This window comes from Malus domestica, chromosome 03, assembly GCF_042453785.1.
Source record: "Malus domestica chromosome 03, GDT2T_hap1".
NCBI lineage: Eukaryota > Viridiplantae > Streptophyta > Magnoliopsida > Rosales > Rosaceae > Malus > Malus domestica.
Window position 1 is genome coordinate 29,544,365 of NC_091663.1, and position 18,436 is coordinate 29,562,800.

Below are 18,436 nucleotides of genomic sequence, written 5' to 3' on the forward strand. Positions count from 1 at the left end.
TTGGCTTGTCTGGCTACCGCTTCTCAAATTAATGTGCATCTTAGCATCCAGGTTTGTCTCACTTTCTTCTTTTTTTTCCCTACTTTATGGTGTTGCTCAACTTGTCGTGCAGGTTTAAACCTTTAGGTTTGGTTTTAGATGGGTTAGGTTTCATGCCCCCCCCCTCTTTTTCTTTGTATCTTTCTTGCTTTTGTTTCTAGAAGGGTAAGGTTTATGTCCCCTCTTCTTTTTCGTGTATTGTTTTTATTATTCTATTTTATGAGGGGTATGGTTTATGTCCCCCTGACTAGGTGTAACTTCTTTTTCGTTATCAGTGAAATATCCCTCGTACCATCAAGATTTCCACAAAAAATAAAAAAAATAAAAATAAACACAATGTGAAAAGTAACACAAGACACTTATAAAATAAAGTTAGAGTTTTAAGAAGAAAAATCATGTATGACACCACCACCTCATCATGGTGATCACAACTGACCATCATGGCAACCTACAGTGTTCTAAATTGGCCTAGGTGGCGTTTAGCACTAGGCACTAGGCAGCGACCAGCCACCAGGATTAACCCATAGTTGGGAGGAAAATTAGAAAAGAAGTTAGGCAGGTGTCGGGACGGCATGGGCGACACTTGGGTAGCCTAGGCAGACGACTGGGTGACCTAGGTGGTCTAGGCGTTTCAAACTTCTTCTTTTTTCTATTTTTGAACTTGAGAAAGGAGGAATGCAAAGCAGCTATGTTCTTGGTTCCAAGTTCTAGCGAAGAAGAGAGAAAATAAGTTTTTCTCTATTCTATTCCCATCCCATGTCGAGAGATTTTTCAGTGTGTCCAGGACACAAGCATATATGTCATGTGTCATTATACAAGTTGAGGGACACTTGAAAAAGAAACTTCACTCCACTTATATAATAACATATGCGTACCAGACATTGAAAAATCTCTCCCCCTACGTGACCATTTAAATTTTTTTAGATTATTGTCCAATCAAGTTCGGACGGCTAGCATCCTAACTAACATAGGTTGAACGTATATAAAGTATTGGTGTGGCGCCCCACCTTCCTTCTATGAGTTCTAGGGTCCCACTTAGCCAAATGCCTTCGACACAGCATGTTTGACATCTTTATTTATCCTTAAGTTCACTATAAACACCTATCATTTCTGAAAAATATTTCGTAAATTAGTATAAATTGTAATCATTTGAACTTTAATCTCATGCCATCAAATTCACCAAAATACAAAAGATATATAATAATTTACTTAAATTCGTTTAGGCTCCGGCCGACCGACATACTAACTCCAAGTGTTTTTTGGAACCTCGGCGACCACCACATCACTCCACCACCCCCGGACCATTAACACCTCCTTCTCTGGCACCACCTCCACCATCTCTGACACCGTCAACTCCACTACCTCTCAATCACCATTTACACGACCACCCATCCACGCTCGTTGTTGCTGCCCTTGCCGCCACTCCTTGCTACCATCATCATCGTCGACATCATCACTCCCACAACCGTTGCTCCCTCCTTCCAACTATTGTCACCACGCATACCAGCACCACCATTGCAACCACAATCCCATTACCTCCCTTATCAAGCCCTTAATCTCATGGGGTCATCTTTGGCTCGCTCATAGGCCATGATCGTTAACGTTTACTAAGAGTCCCTTGACTTGAGGACTCTTAATGGTGCCGTTCATTGCGACTCCACAAGTCCAATAGTTAATGGGTAATGTTAGGGATGGGTAATTAACTTGATATACTGGTTTCACTCAAACCCAGCAATTAGGGTACGCCACATGTACCTCAACATGTTACCATCACGCCCAACTCTTTTGTGTATAAAAGGACTCGGCCTCCTTTAACCATGAGAGGTAAATGTTCATCCACCAAAAAACCCAAGCTTGAGTTCCCTTCATTTTGTTAAGTTTAATTTAGACATCCAAAAGTCTTTGCCCACATTCTAACATGTCTGTTGTGGTTTCAGAGTTAACAAAATGATTATACTCTTGTGTAGAATTCAATTTCCACGTTAAGGAAAATTAATTACTATCAGAATACTGAACATCAAATTTTAATTCCAAGTAGTGCACAAGTCAAACATAGGAATGAAAGAAAATAATATATCTTAGGAGGACTTGCATGAAACGGATATATAGTTACTGTGGTATTTTGGTTCAATAATACAATATTATGTGTAATTTTTTCTTCATATTGACATTGATCACTATTACATTATTGGATCGAGACATCACGTAAAAATGAACTCATCCCATATAAATTGCTTTCCATCAAATTGAGACATCAATTCACAACCACCATTCATTGACGCATCAGCAATGTGCCGTAGGGCCCATCCAAACACAAAACTCAACTGTGCCACACAGTGCAGATTTTCACAACAAAATAATTAAAGACTCGTGAGTTTAAGATGCGAATCATGTGATATGCCCTAGGTAGATAAAATGTGGATAGAAAGATATGAGTTGGAGATGCATGAAAATCCTTTGGAGCCTTCTCATTGGTTGATTCAAACCCTCATAATCCCCATCAATACTTCCCACTCCTGCATTCTGAACCACCCATCTGTGCATAATATTGCACACACAGCTACCCCTTCTACACACTTCCAAGCTTCAACACAATTCCACGGATTACTTCATCACAAAACAAATCAAGTCAACTGAATTAAGTTGCGAAAGCTTGGAAAGTCATGGCAGCAGCTGCTAGCTCGAGCACTCTTCTAAGAACAACCCCATTTCTTGGCCAAAGCCGAGGACCAAGCTTCAACACTCTTAAGGATGTTGTGCCAATGGGAACTGGCAAATACACCATGGTATGTATATGTATATACATTATCTGAGCAATAGTCTACAGACTACACTGAATTAGTCTAAACTGCGGAATGCATGTCTAATATTATGGTTTTTTTTTGTGACATATATAGGGCAATGATTTGTGGTATGGACCGGACAGAGTGAAGTATTTGGGACCCTTTTCTGCTCAGACTCCTTCGTACCTGAACGGAGAATTCCCCGGTGATTACGGATGGGACACCGCAGGGTTGTCAGCTGACCCCGAGGCCTTTGCTAAGAACAGGGCTCTTGAGGTACTTCAACACTTCAAGTACTGTTAGTTTCTCACTGCCATTAGTGTGTGGTTTGCTTGCCCACTACCCAAATATCATGTAGTTACAAACGATTAAGAATGAATGAAGCAAGAAATTAAGCACATTCAATAAAAATGCATGCTATTGCCTTCTTTCAAAATCAAAATGGGTGGAGACTGATATTTGAGTCCTAATTCACAATCAGACACCATAACCTTCTCAATATGTTACAAGATGTCGTCGTTGATATGCATAATTTGCATTCATTTGGAAGGAGAAGTACTTAAATTTTGCTAGTGACAGTACTTTACTAATGTTGTGCAACTTTAGGTGATCCATGGCCGGTGGGCTATGCTTGGAGCACTAGGCTGCATCACCCCAGAAGTTCTCGAGAAATGGGTGAGAGTGGACTTCAAAGAGCCAGTGTGGTTCAAAGCAGGAGCTCAAATCTTCTCCGAAGGCGGCCTCGACTATTTGGGTAACCCCAACTTAGTCCATGCTCAGAGCATCCTAGCGGTGCTTGGGTTCCAAGTCATCCTCATGGGTCTCGTTGAAGGATTCCGCATCAATGGTCTTGATGGTGTCGGAGAGGGCAACAACCTCTACCCGGGTGGGCAATACTTCGACCCTCTCGGCCTTGCCGATGACCCCGTCACCTTCGCCGAGCTCAAGGTGAAGGAAATCAAGAATGGGAGGCTAGCCATGTTCTCCATGTTTGGGTTCTTTGTCCAAGCCATTGTGACCGGGAAGGGTCCCCTAGAGAACCTCTTGGACCACCTTGACAACCCTGTAGCCAACAATGCATGGGTCTATGCCACCAAGTTTGTGCCCGGATCATAAATTAATCTGCAGTTCCTCTAATTAGTAATTGTTAATCTTGTTTGAGAGAATGTAATTGAATGGGAAATTACATGTCAATGTTAATACTCGCCATTTTAATTGATCAGATTTTTCAAATTTCACTTTGTGTATCAATTCTATAACAGTAAATCCAATCTTCTTAGTTCTTTCATTTCAGAATTACTTAGTATCTTTTTTCAATTAAAGCGATATTCTAATCTAATCTAAACAACGAGAGGGAGATATCAAACTTGAGTGCAAGGAGAGAGTAGACTACTCAAGCCAACTCAGCTACGCCCAAGACAAAAGATGAATTACTCATCCAAACACATTCTTATCCCCTTCCAATCCCTACAAAAGGGTAGGATACCAAATAGTTTCAATCATTCACCTCTACCTTCAATATATATATACTTTAATTTTACCAGGTAACAAATTCAGTCCAATTGTAGGCACCAAACTCCCTCACCCAAACACATTGTTACAGAGTTGAAAGTAAAACAACAATAACTGTACAAATATACATGTAATCTGCTTTTAGAAAGATAAAAAGCACATTGGAAAATCAGGTACTAATCTCTTAAAAAACAGACAATATGAACATATCACATCTTCAACAAGATCTACACAGTAGCAGATTACATCAATGCCAACAGATTATACACAAACTGCCTAAACTAATCAATGAAGAAATAGCGGCTGAAACCACTTAAGAAAGTCCCTAATTTTCTATTCACATGATCATCAACATTCCCACTGTCACAAAAATTTGGTAGATACACAAGTTTCTCTCCATAATACTACCCCACACCAAGATTCACCGATATGTGATGCCATATATATAAACAGAGGAGAAGCTACTGAAGAAGGAGAGGTAGCTTGCTGAGAAAGTTACTTCCTTTCTTCGGTCATCCTCTTAGCCTCTTAGGTATCTCCTTTGTCCATCACGAGACGGTGATTGATCATCTAAAACAAGATACTACAATGCTCTTGAGCCTATCTTTCCCCACCATTTTCTCCGCCGTTTTTCCTCTTCTGAGTGCCAAATTTTGTGAAGCTTTGTCTTTGTCTCCCGTAATCTTGCCTTGTACTCTTTCTTCCAGGACTCAAACCGGTGTTTAAGTTTTCGTAAATCTTCCTCAGGATTCATATTTGCAGCTGACTGCCCAGGTTTTACCTCAACCAGAGCTTTCGCATCATCATCGAATATCTGTCTCCGCTGCTCAAATTCCTTCAACAGATTGCTGACTGCATTCGAGCTGCCATTAGCCTCACGCCCTGCTCCATTGAGGGGTGTGCTTGCACCAGGAGTTCGAGATCCCATAGATGTGGCTTCTTCAGAATCATAGCGGGCCGATGAAACAGAACCTAGTGTTACAGGTTGACCAGCAGTATTGGCAGATCCAAGACTCTTTCTGGCCGCAGCAAGACTCGTCTGCATAATAGTAAAGAGTATTAAAGCTGATACAAAGTTCAAGCTCAGTAGAAGAGCTGGCCACATACTTGATAACGAAATCCACCACATTTTTTCAAAGAAGTGGAACTAACAGCAGATTCACGTAATGGTCATGTATTTTTTTTAATTCATAATAAGGAACCATCCATTTCTTACAAAGGAGACAAAATATAAATATAAGGTGAGGATGCATGTGCATGAACATTGGTTGTGGTGAAATAAATGATGATCCCAAAAGCTTAGGACTAAGGCGGCGGTTCAACAATGAAAAAGGTGGGGGTTCAACAACTTCATCAAGTTCAACTTAATAACGTACGTTAAAAGTTTACTTCTAAGTCAACATAAATCTTGGCTTTGGATAATCATCTCCAAGTCACTACAAACTCACTGGTCAATTTGGGTTTTCAAGGCATGCAGCAACAATACAATTTTAATTGGATCAGCATAACTATCTCTGGTTAAACTTTTTAATACAGTTTTATAAAATAAACGAAAAATGCATAATTTTATAATCCATTACTGTTTCAGATTTGAATAACAAAGTTTCAGATTGACTATGAGCATAATTTTCCCCATTTCTTCAACTCTTTTCAGGATTCGATTTTGGTTTCAAAAAAAAATCATAAAATTATGTGTGCATACTTTTTTAAAACTAAGATCAAGCATACAAGAAAACTCACCTGTAAAGACACCATCTGCTTCTGCCACACGTCCTGCATCGATTTCATCTTTGATTCATATTCTGACCATCTTGTTTCAAATTGTTGCAGTTGCTCCTGTAATTCAGCATTTTCCTCCTCCTTCCGCACCAGAGTTGCTTCAGCCTGAAGCACCCGCCTTTGAAGCTCTGCCAAATCTGATGGCAAATCCTGTTCAGGAAACATATTCCACTTTCAGTTATTCAGATCTGAAAACCTCAGACATATAAGAGAGTGCAAAAAAGTTGGTCTTTCATTTACAAAAACCTCCAAAGGGCAAAATTTACCAGAATGCACAAGTATACTGTATATCTTGCAATTTTCAGTTTTAAGTGCAAAAGCATCTGTTTCAAAGAGCAGAATTTTCACAATGTAAATTTCGAGCCTTGGAGAATTTCGTGAATACAGTGGGCGTGTATACAGTTGGGGACCTTAAAATTTCATAGCCATGGGAAATAAAAAAAATTTAACCACACCGGAAAAGACTTCTATTTAAAATTGAAACTCAAGATTAACGCTAATGCAGTGCTTTTGAAAACTCAATCTTAAACCTATCGGGCGTGTTTTTGGTTCTATTAAATAAAGTTAGATTGTTTCATGTGGTTAGGTAAAAGTAAAACTGTATCTATTGGATAAATTTTTGGGAAACTAATGAAAAGGAAGCAAGTATCGGGTAATGACTAGTCATATTTCTGTCTGGTTTCGGGCATTTAAGATCTTCATAAGGGGAAGAGGCAAAGGAAACAGGTCTAGCAAGTAAATAATTACTTTATCGGAAGTACCTTCACCTCTGACATCTTCCTGCCGGCCTTCCTTTTAGCTTTCCCATTCTCAGGATGTGACCTCTTCAAATTTTGCCGCTCATCAACAGTTTCACAAGCACCTGGTTTCCTTCCAGTATTTTCACAAAGACCATCTGCATCTTAAAAGTAATTTCCATTAATACTAAAAAGTAGTCAAAAGATATTGTTCCTCAATATACATGCATAGGACAACAAATGAAGTTTCAACCACAAATTCAAGCATGTTCGCTTAGCAACATAAAGAACAGTATGGACTGACAAACTACAACGTCCTGAAGAGATTCCAAAATTTGTATTGAACCAAGATTTTGTTTTTCAGAAGAAATATCAAATTGTACTAAAAATGCTGCAATATATGATAAAACCAGCTCAATCTCAACCAAATGAAACTTTAGAAGTTAGTAGGCATTACTTGATTGTATCTTTGCGACTCCTTCCTTAAGTTGATCAAAGTGACAACGAGCCCGGTGACCACGGAAGTATTTTTGGACACCAATTATTCCTCTCAGAACTTTCTTTCGCTTATCCTCCAACGATGCAATCTATGAACAACCAGACTCAGCAACATTAGAAAAGCCACCAGAGGATAAACTTTAAAATAAAATAAAATAAAAACGGAAACAGATGAAGAGAAAAATTCAAAACTATTAAAGGAGCTCACCTGCCCCGTTCTAAGAAACACTTTCGTATAGCCAATTTGGTACATTTCAGGGAGGACACTGAATCTTTTTAGAATAGCAATGGATAGACTTAATGGATCCTGAGGTAAATCGTCCTCCAAAAGTAGAAAACCATACCTAATCCAAAAGACACATGAGAAAAGATATCTTGGCAGTTGTGACAGCCAGTAGAAACTTAAAACCTTAAACTACAGTTCAATGTATACCAACCTTCCAGCAAATTCTTGATGTGTCATTCTAGTAGGATATCCAGATCGTGATATCCTAACAACCTCCAAAACTCCACAACACCTGAGCTGTTGTAAAACAAGGTTTACTTCATACATGCCGGGAAGCTGCTTACTGTTTGGCTTTATGCAGCTAATGAAGTGAGGTTTGCTGCTCTCCAACTGGTGCATTAGTTTAAACAATTGACCCTACAGGAATGTATCATATACAATTAAACTTTAAACGGCGAACAACAACATCAGCTATGTCCCAGCACACTGTTAAATAATTTAGAATGAGAAGTAGCTTTCTGACCAAACAAGATCATCCACCCCCATGTCACCAAAAGAAAACTATCTTCCAAACTCTTCTAACAGAGTCGTATCTTACTCAGATGAAATTCATGATTTTGGCATCTCATCTAAGGATACAAAAGTTACTCCCATATCCAGCTAAAACTTGAGCAAGCATGTGTACCTTGAACTCAATACCAGCGCTTGATTTTGAAGGGTCCAACGCATTCATCTGGCACGAATAATTTTCTGGTTTCTGGAACTGCTTAAACTCTTTGGAAGTAAACAACTGCAGAAGTCGGCAACTGCACGATGACAGGAGTTGGAAGAAAATAGAGGGCAACTTATCTCTGTTTTTGTCCAAGAATCCACTTGTGTCATATAGGACCTAATAAGATTCCATACATTAGTAAAATCAGTACACTATGAGAACCATAAGCAATTTTATAGAAATAAAGGTCATCAACCTTGCATCAATTTGTACAGGCTTACATCATGCATTGCCTAGTACGAAAACAAAAGTTGTACTATCCTAAAACTATAGTTAAGAGATTCCAGAAGCAACCAATACATTGTCTCCTAAGCCAGTCCTTCCATATGGTCAAGGCTTAAGTTAAATAAACCCAAGCAACTAGTCATAAGGAAAACAAAAAACGTGCTAATCATGTGGTTGCAAACTTGCAATTAACAATGGCAGTTTCCTAGCATCTCTGTAGGTGTGAGTCCAAGAAACCTTGATGTGATCCCAAAAGCCAGTGATTCCAGAAATCTTCCAATAAGAAGAAGACAGAAATGATGCCTACCAAATACCCATAAATTCTTCCAAAAATCTCACTCTTGTACACTTCTACTACTAAATCTAGCACAATCATACTTTTTCACCACTGGTATTGTTACCTTTCCATGATTCACTTGGCTACTTGTTACGCACTACTTTCAAGGCATGCAGAAATAATGGAAAAAAAAAAAGAGTCAAATAATTGTAGTTGGCTTGTACATATATAATAGTGCAAGTGAAGTCAGCATACGACTGAACTTTGTGAACATGCTCAAACAAAAACTAACCTCTCCAGCAAGATGACAAATACTGAAACTGCTGGCTTTTTCTGCTTTGAAGCAAGAATTAGCATTCAAGTGTTGCTTAAATTTATTGGCAAGGGTCAAATCATTTGCCTTGGGGAAGTTCAATTCCTCATCCAACAAGGATAGCAGCCCAAAAGGTTTCTGCACCACAACACAGTAAAAAGTGGATTAACTCTAGAGGCAAATACTATGGTCACTTACTTTAGAAAAATACCCTTCTTACTTTGCAATGGGAAAGGGCGCCAAATGAATTTTGCAATTAAGAATCAATTAGAAAATTACAAGTGGATAGTTGAGGGGTTTTCCTCCAGTTGAGCTATTGAAGTGTTTCTTTAAAAAAAATACAAAGAGAACGGAAGACTAATACCACCAAACTCTATTAAGATATCATAAGCAGTCAATCAAGGTAAAGCAAACACGTAAAGGCCCAAACCCTAATTATCACAAATTATACAAGTTGATTTGAATGTCATATATACTATACAGTGGAGATGAATCTAATGAACTTCTGATGAAAACTTAGCAGGTCCACAATATAGAAGGCTTAAATCAATGACATACCTTCTCAAACAGATTCAAGCATTCTCGGTTGTCTTGAAAATCAACTTTAGTCCAATCAACCCCGTCCAATTCACATTCCTGAAGTAAAAGGAATAAGCAGTCACATTACACTTCACACGTTTAGTCATAGCATGTAGTTTGACACTAAGCAACCTTAATGCTACATTGCACTTGAGATGCTCACCTCCTGCTCAAGCTTAAATAAATGTCGGTTGAAATGTTGTTGCAGCCTTTCATTTGCATAATTAATGCACATCTGTTCAAAGCTGTTCTTCTGAAAAATAGCCCTTAAGATCATTACTAAATACACAAATCTTATTGCAAACATCACCAAAAGTGAAGTATATATAATTACCTGGAATGACTCAAACCCGTGAATATCAAGTATACTGATGGATCTCCCAGTACGGCATTTTCCCACTGCAAGTGACTTGTTAATTTGTTCTACAAGCCAGTCAAACAAGCTGACATAGATAAATTTTGCCAATGCATCTCTTGCATCAACTGCCTGAATATGAGAGGAAGAAAGAATAAGCTTCATCTTTAGACTTTCATTAAAAAAGTGCGTTTAAAAGCTGTCAGGCTCAAGGATGAACAGATAGATTGTTACAGAAATTAACAAACCTGTCGCAGTGTCAATCTTTTGACAATACTATCCTTGCTACCATGGATTTCGGGGGTGGATAAGGAAAGAATCAGTTCCTGAGAACTACAACCCATCAGCATGGCAGCAATGGTTACAGCTGCCCACAGGAAGAATCAAGAGAAGTTACTCATATGCTCAAGTATAAGTCTGAAAGTAATATACATTTGACTTAACAGAACAAACACATTCTGAGACGGCAGATGGTTGTCATGGAATGAAATCAGACACTGAGAGAAACCTTTGACAACAATGAAACAAAATTTTAAAGGTCTTTTTGGACATATACGTGCACAACATTCTAACACTGCTCAACAATATGACTCTGCAGTTGTAGACCTAAAAATGTCATTCCACTGATCTAGATTATGACCAAACAGAAAACTATAGTAGTTAGAACTATCACCAAAAATTCAAGCCAGGAATGCAACGGCTTACAACCAGCATTGTATGTAAAATATCACACAGAAAGATCACCAAGTCAATGATCTATATCTTACCTTCATCAGCTAACACTTCTACATGATTCTCATTGTCAATTGATTGAAATGATATGTTTCCCAGCCATAACACTGCAGCCAGCAATGAAAACGCGTGTTCTTGATCTTCCTTACAAACTCGAACAACATCTAGCGCTTCCTGAGGAGATGCAAAAACAATAAAACAAAGGAGAAAGTGACACTTTGGTTATAGAAGGAAGAACCGGAAAAGAAAGTGTATTAACTGCATAAATGGTGGTATAAACAGCTATTTCTTTACTTACCATGAGCATATGAAACTTCCGCGCATCATCTACACCATCAATTTCCAAGCAATCACTCTGATTAAGATACTTGTACTCACTAGCCCTTTTAAGGTTTAGCCTCTCTGCAACCAAAAACATAGAATGATTCCCTGATACTTGTACAGAAGAACCCTTGAAGGTTCTCGTTTTGTAAAATAACAGAACTCAAAAATTAAAAGGCAAATGGTTATCATAGAACTTGTATATGAACCCATTTAATAGGTTTCCTGCCACCTTTTGAAACGCAAGCATGGGTCATTACCGATAACTGATCATTGCTAATTACCATAGCAACCAGGATGTAAAAAGCAATCAGGAAGACTCAAAAGACATGAATCACTCATCCTAGGTAACAAACTGAGATGCCGCAAAAATAAGGTCTGTTACTTTATGTCTAGCTAATTTGTCTAATCACATATAACTTCTGTAGGTTAACTTCCTCTAATATTTTTTGTGGTGCTAGTGGGTCCAAACATTAGGTTACATGCCAGCTTTAGTAGATTTTTTCTTTTCTTGCTTAGAAGAGGAATTCAACCTTAAGATCTACTCTTCACCTGACCTCAACCCATGCCATCTATGATATGGCCCATAGGTCATACAGCAAGATTTCAGCAAAGTAGAGATTCCCAGGCTTATGATGTGACAATTTCCTAATCACTATAATTTAGAAATCTACGCATCCCATAAAGAAAACCAAAATTGAGAAAAGAGATTCATGGGTTTGAAGTTGCCATTTTGCCACATGCACCTATATGGTGCAACAAACAACTAGAACTGATGATTATAAAAAAAAAATTCCCTACCTTTTAGCGTTGATGGAGCACCAGCACAGAGTTGATAAAAGACATGGTACGACCTCTCACCATTTTGTAGTTGTGTCACTCTAGACTGCTCAAAGGAGATACTATAGTGTCAGATAAGGCACATTGAGACAACTAAAACTAACCTGATTGTGCTCATATAGGGCAACTAATTACCTTGTCCAAAAAAACTGTACACAATCATGATAGCCGCATTGGTGTTGACATGTAAACGAGGTAGTAAAATCAAGTTAGTTACTGTGATTGAATGCTAGTCAGGTAATAGCACACCAGAAAAAGAATATATTAATTTTAAACAACTTACATGTTTGGATAGAAGCACCACATATTTTTCCTGCTGTGCTAAAATGAATGTCAAATAATTTCCCCTGAAGCAAAGTAGAAATCATGTTTAAAGTGCATATCCCTTGGACCACATTTATGGAATGAAAAATTGAGGATGGCTTTCATTGACAAAATAAAGGACGAATTCCAGGAAATAATTTTGGATAAAACTTTGAAAAGAAGAAAGAAATAAAGTAACATACGAATCGACTAGCATTGTGATTTCTGCATGTTTTTGCATTTCCAAACGCTTCTAGTATACAATTGGTCTGAAGGATTGCATTTGCATGCTCTGTGCCACAACTGCCACTACCAAGATCAGCCAAGTATTGCATTGCAACTTTTGCTGTCTCGGTTTTCCCAGCTCCACTTTCCCCACTGTAAAAAAAAATTATTGACTATTATTTGCAAACTACATTCTGATTTAAAGATGAACTTTATGATCTAGTATAGAACAACACTGCACACAAGTATTAAGCATAATCCACAAAGAAGATCCTAATATAGGGGAAACCAATTTGAAGAGGTTCTAACCTTATGATTATGGACTGATTTACATCATCTGCAAAATAAAAGTTCCACGCAAAAAATGGGTAAAAATGAGTTATAGAACAAGTTAAACAATGCCACCATAAGAAGAAAACATTCAGCTCAAAGGAAAATATAGAAATAAAATAGGTGTCATGCACCTGCCATCATCTCATCATAAGCAGCGTCTGCCACAGCATAAACATGAGGTTTGTCTGTTAGTTTCCGCCTATAAGTTGTGACAAAATCTTCTCCATAAATTTGAACATCTTTGAAAGGATTGATTGCAATCAAAACTGGCCCAGCTTTGCTCTACAGAAGAAAATCACAAGACATGTAAAAGGAGAGGAGAAGAAGACATTAATCTGAAACAAAAGCATCAGCAACAGGAACATGTGATACTTACATAAATCATATCCTGGGAATATCTACATTGAAGATTGTAAAGTACAGAAGGCTCATTCAAATAACTAAGCTGGATAAGATCATCCACACCTTCGAGAACATTTGGGTTTGCAGGTAAAAGATCAACTCTGCAAACTTTGATTACCTACAGTAACAGCACAAGGGCATATAAACAGCCCATCAACATAAGTGCCTTCGGTTGTTAAAATGGGATTTGGGATGAGGCCAACAATTGATGAACTTACATTTCCACTAGAGACTGAAACAAGGGCGGCGTCCCCTGAAGTTGACTGTATCGTTCCTAACTCCCACAGCCCACCAGGTAGCCGACACCAAACATGAAGTTTCTGAAACCAAATACTATCAACATCAACTCTTGTTTTACAAATAAACTCCTAAGCTCAAGGAACAAAGATTCAAAATTTACAAGATGATATCGTACAAAAATCGTTGTTTTCTTATAGATCTAAGACAATTTAACAGAATAGGTGCTCATCATAACCAAAATCCAAATTCCACCAAATCATCGCAATCATATAAATGCATGTTCTATCACATATTACCCGAGATTTATCTTATGAACTAATGTTCTTGGATCACCATACTCCAAATAACATTGAAAGTTCAGTTAAGACAACAAAGCAATGCGGAACTGTAAAAAACAAAAAAAAAACAAAAAGAGATCAGTGAACGAACTGTCACCCCCTTAAATTACCTTCTTGATGAAATAACCAATGTTGTCATCGCAATCCGACTTTGCAATCTTCTGCTCCGGCTTCATTCGACAGTCCTTCAGTGACCTGCCGTATGGCGACTCAACATTTTGATCATTCTCCGTCTTCTTCACGCCAAAATTACTTGTCTTGAACCCCAAGTCCCCGTCTTTTCTCTTGTTCATACTAGGCAAACACTCCAGTGAGCGCTCTGCGCCTTCGACCCTGAAGTTGTTGGGCAAAGAGCGGCGGGCTGATGGCAGCCGAGCCCTGGAAGGTGGCCGAGCTGGCAAAGCCGGCGGCAACTCCTTCGGCTTTTCGCCCTCATCTCTCCGCCGAAGCGAATCCAGCATTTCCTCCAATGAGCTCCTCGCTATCATCGACGGTGACGCGGAAACCATCATTTTCACAACCACAAGCTACAAATTCAGTCTACGCAGACCTCCCCAACCCCCAAATTCACACCTCAAATTGTCAATTCAAACCTTCAGACTTGGACTCCGACCCATTTCAAACCCAGCATTGAAAAAGAAAAAAAAAAGAACCTACAAAACCCTAAGATCCACGTGTCCAGAATCAGCGACCCAATTCTTCAAATTCTCTCATCAGGCTGAAACCCAAAAACCCGAAAACGAAAGCTTGAATTGGGGATTGGAGGAAATGAAAATGGAAATGGAAAGGTGCAATCTTTTTCTTGTTAGGAACTCCCAAAACTGGGCTGGCTAAATCAAGGGGTTTACGTTATGGGGATTTTGATTGATACTGAAAGCGTAAGTTACGAGGTTTAGAGAGAGAGAGAGAGAGAGAGAGAGAGAGAGAGAGAGAGAGAGGGGAGGGAGGGAGGAGGAGGACTAGAAGGAAAGGGGAGGTTGAGTTTGTTGAGGGAACAAACCTCTTTTCTAGAGAGAGAGAGAGAGAGGGAGAGAGAGGGTGGGAGGAGGAAGACGAAGAAGAAGAATGGAAGAAAGAAAAAGAAAAAGGAAAAGCTGTTGGTTTATGAAAACGGACGAAGCTCTGTTTCTGTTTTTGAAAATAAAAGAATAAATTGGGAACCAACTTTTGGGTTGGAGCGTAGGAAGAAGATTAATATATAAAATAATAAATAAATAAATAAAAATAATACAAAAAACAAGTAAAATTAAAGAGTAATACATGTTTGTTTGTTTTGCTTTAAAGCATTGTTTTGTTTGTTATTTTTCTTTGGTTTGAATTTTAAATTTTTTTCTGTCTTCCAGTTGAGAGAGCCGTTTGGAATTCGGATCCCATAAGGATAATAAAATAATATTAGAATTTTGGTATTTAAAAGATGCAAATTTTGAATAAAATGGGACCTACTCTCACCTAAAGGTGTGACATGCTACTGTGCTACTTGTTAGTTAATTGGGATTTTGGATTAGGATTGGCATGAAGATTTTGATGAAATTACAATAATAAACATTCTATTTTTGGCTATTTTTAGGTTGGTCAAAAATTTGTTACCCGAAAAAAAGATTATTTTTGTTTTGTTGGATAGGTTTTGATGTATTTCTATTTACGTACAATTTGATAATCACACCCAACAAACTTGAAAATGTCAATTTTGCCATTATTAATCTAAATTTCTAATTTAAATACATCATTCGTTACCTTAAAGGTACTATGAATTTGGATTTAATCTATTCCTACTCATTCTCGAGTGGAGCCGCGGCCCCCTCAGTCCTTGATTCAATTCTTTCCTTGTTGGTTATGCTAACACTTGTTGGTTACACTTGGAGACATTGCAATATCTTGGAGGCCAACCAAATAGACCTTAGTTACTACTTCTTCAAACCATTCTGAGATGCTCGCCCTTCATGAAGCTATGTGAATACTTTTGCTAAGAGCCATTTTTTAGCATATTTGAAACACTTGCGAACTTTTTTTCATCATCGATGTCTCTACAATGATTTATGAAGACAATGACGCTTGTATCCACCATACCAAGAAATGATACATCAAATGATATAACATCAAGCAAATTGCACCAAAGTTTTCCGTTTCGCATCAGTAGTAAGAGCATCAGAGAATTGAAGTCAAGTAGATTCTTTCCCAGGACAACCCTCCTAATTTCTTTACAAAGTCACTGCTAAAGTCCACCTTTCATAAATTTGTTCAAGGAATTGGTATGTGTAAATTGTCTGAGTTACAATGTTTATAGTTCCTATTTAGAGTTTTTTTCAAATTCAATGAGAGTATCCTGAAGTATACTTATTTAACCTTAATGTACTCTTTTTCCCTACGATCAGGATCATTTTGTCTCATCGAGATTTTGTTGCTTGGCAAGGTTTTGACGAGGCACCCAACCTGAGTTGGTCATACCCTTGTGTGCGTCCTACTTGTGTTCTAAAGGTGTTTTGAGTGTTGACATATTGCATTAACTCACTTTCTCTTTAGACTATGAGTTTTGTCTCACCTTAGATTTTACCATAGCTAGGTTTTGTGATGCTTACTTCCTATATGCATTTCCTATTGCAACTTGCGTTTACTCATTGTGCCAACTAGACAATACGACTTCATCAACTATTTCTTCATCATCCATGAAGTCCTGATACGCCAACTACTTGAGTATTTATATACTTAAGGTGTCACATCTCAGTCCGCATAGTAAGATATTATCCACTTTAGGCCACACCCTCACGGTTTTGTTCTTGGGCTTCCACCCAAAACGCGTCTCACTACAGGGAGGTGAGCATGTACATATAAGGCACATCACCTCCTTCCCCCGGGCGATGTGGGATCTTACAATCCACCCCCTTTAGGGGCCCGACGTCCTCGTCAGCACACTTATGGCAAGGGAGTGGCTCTGATACCAAATTGTCACATCCCAGTCCGCATAGAAAGATATTGTCCGCTTTGAGCCACGCCCTCACGGTTTTGTTCTTGGGCTTTCACCCAAAACGTGTATCACTATAGGGAGGTGAACATGTACATATAAGGCACATCACCTCCTCCCCCCCCCCCCCCGGCGATGTGGGATCTTACACAATGGGGAGTGTTGCAGTTTTAATTTAATTAGGAGTGTAATTCGTAGGCAAGAAAATTTGTTATGTTTACTATAAATAAATACACAAAGTGGTGAGAAAGATCATCACATAAATTCTCCAATTCTCTTCTCTCTCTTTCTCCCTATGCCACACCCTCTCTCTCTCTTTCTCACTAAAATACGCCTAATAACAATGTTTTCTTTATTTGTCAAATCTTAAATACTTCCATTTAATGTGTAGAATACCATTATTGTAGCAAACAATGTGTAGAGTATCACAATCACTAGAATCATGAAGAAAAAAATTGTTTGCTAGTAAAATTATAGAAGCATCTATTTGGTTCTCTCGGTTAATTTCCTTATATAGTTATTTAAATTTAGTATAGAACTCGACATCTACAGAAGTTTCACTTACAAATAAAGAAAACTACAACTATACTCTATCCTAAGTGACAATGATGAATCATTTTTCAAGAAAATGAACTTTGGCTAGCACGGTGCAGTAAAATATTGTGAAAGGTTAAGTAATAAACAAATATGAGAACCTTGTACACATGTAATTAGGTGAAAGACTTAAAATCCAAGTATCATAGAATGGCATTTGCTTTCGAAATATACAAGTATACTCTCAATTTTCTCTTTGGTTAAATCATTATTAATTGGACGACCACACTTCACATTATACTTGTCAAATGATGAACCAAACTTCCTCGATATGGTCTCCAACAATATCAAGCATAAAAGAGCATTATTATGGGCATGTTTTCTTAGAATATATATATAATAGAATTGCGCATCTGAAAATAACTTTGAGCACGACATATCGTTTTAAGTATAAGTGCCCATTAATGAATGAGATTAACATTTTTGGGTAGAACCCTTAATTTTGCCAGTGGTCCAAAATATCACAAAAAAATTTAGAATAACAATATAAAACTCATTGTGTGGCTAATTTCTTTCTTGTAAGTTCTTACTAAGAATGCTTAGTGACTCATTTATAAAGTAACCGAAGATTTTTTTTTTATAATTTAAGTAATATCAAGAAAAGATGAAATTCTTTTTTGGAACGAAAGTAACTGAACAGATTTTAGATTTATACAGTACTAAAAACAAGCTGAAACTTCTTATTCTAATGCACAAATCAAAATGGCATGTATTTTTTTTCCAAGATAATTCATTTTATTTTTGTTCTTACTATTGATGTTAATGTTTTCTATTCCTGACTTGATTGATAAAGTTGTCTTACTTTGCAAAAAGAAAAAAAATTAAAACATGAAAACGTTCAAAATAGCTAATAAAGTGGAATATATTATCCACATAAAGGGTACATGAGTAATTTGACCTTACCAAGTCGCACATCAACGAATTCATATTTTAAAAGGAGGAGATTTAATCATAACGGTAACGTGGCTGGCGCTAATTAGGGCAGAAAGGAAACAGATAAAAGTCAAATAAATAAACAAGTCGCAGTATAATAATCTGGCCCAGCAAACTCCAC

The 18,436-nt window shown here is 37.8% G+C and overlaps 2 protein-coding genes across 7 annotated transcripts; one reads left to right on the forward strand and one right to left on the reverse strand.

The window, feature by feature from the left end:
• Window positions 1-2,419: 2,419 nt before the first annotated feature.
• On the forward strand, window positions 2,420-4,060 carry LOC103430085 (chlorophyll a-b binding protein 13, chloroplastic). The gene is made up of 3 exons (XM_008368220.4): window positions 2,420-2,825; window positions 2,937-3,098; window positions 3,429-4,060. The coding sequence occupies exons 1-3, from the start codon at window positions 2,703-2,705 to the stop codon at window positions 3,936-3,938; spliced, it is 795 nt and encodes a 264-aa protein (XP_008366442.1). The 5' UTR covers window positions 2,420-2,702; the 3' UTR covers window positions 3,939-4,060.
• A 458-nt stretch (window positions 4,061-4,518) lies between these two features.
• Window positions 4,519-14,991, reverse strand: LOC103430057 (myosin-2). Of its 6 annotated transcripts, none has more exons than XM_070818434.1 (23): window positions 13,940-14,991; window positions 13,470-13,571; window positions 13,226-13,369; window positions 12,981-13,131; window positions 12,826-12,853; window positions 12,495-12,669; window positions 12,272-12,335; window positions 12,124-12,137; window positions 11,950-12,034; window positions 11,126-11,229; window positions 10,863-11,001; window positions 10,344-10,462; window positions 10,075-10,227; window positions 9,904-9,993; window positions 9,720-9,797; window positions 9,141-9,299; window positions 8,260-8,463; window positions 7,786-7,991; window positions 7,557-7,692; window positions 7,308-7,437; window positions 6,881-7,008; window positions 6,075-6,263; window positions 4,519-5,373 (listed from the first exon to the last, which is right to left on the reverse strand). In XM_070818434.1, the coding sequence occupies exons 1-23, from the start codon at window positions 14,339-14,341 to the stop codon at window positions 4,918-4,920; spliced, it is 3,456 nt and encodes a 1,151-aa protein (XP_070674535.1). In that variant the 5' UTR covers window positions 14,342-14,991; the 3' UTR covers window positions 4,519-4,917. The 6 variants fall into 6 exon arrangements, with proteins under 6 accessions (XP_070674535.1, XP_008366419.2, XP_028956043.1 ...); XM_008368197.4 differs by having other exon boundaries at window positions 6,875-7,008; XM_029100210.2 differs by having other exon boundaries at window positions 6,861-7,008.
• Between the last annotated feature and the right edge of the window lie 3,445 nt (window positions 14,992-18,436).

Coding starts and splice junctions, on each gene's coding strand:
- LOC103430085 (XM_008368220.4), top strand. CDS start 2,703: ATGGCAGCAGCTGCTAGCTCGAGCACTCTTCTAAGAACAACCCCATTT. Junction 2,826..2,936: donor GAACTGGCAAATACACCATG/GTATGTATATGT, acceptor TGACATATATAG/GGCAATGATTTGTGGTATGG. Junction 3,099..3,428: donor CTAAGAACAGGGCTCTTGAG/GTACTTCAACAC, acceptor GTGCAACTTTAG/GTGATCCATGGCCGGTGGGC.
- LOC103430057 (XM_008368191.4), bottom strand. CDS start 14,341: ATGATGGTTTCCGCGTCACCGTCGATGATAGCGAGGAGCTCATTGGAG. Junction 7,992..8,259: donor GCGCTGGTATTGAGTTCAAG/GTACACATGCTT, acceptor ACATTCCTGTAG/GGTCAATTGTTTAAACTAAT. Junction 6,264..6,874: donor GGAAGATGTCAGAGGTGAAG/GTACTTCCGATA, acceptor TTTCCTGAACAG/GATTTGCCATCAGATTTGGC.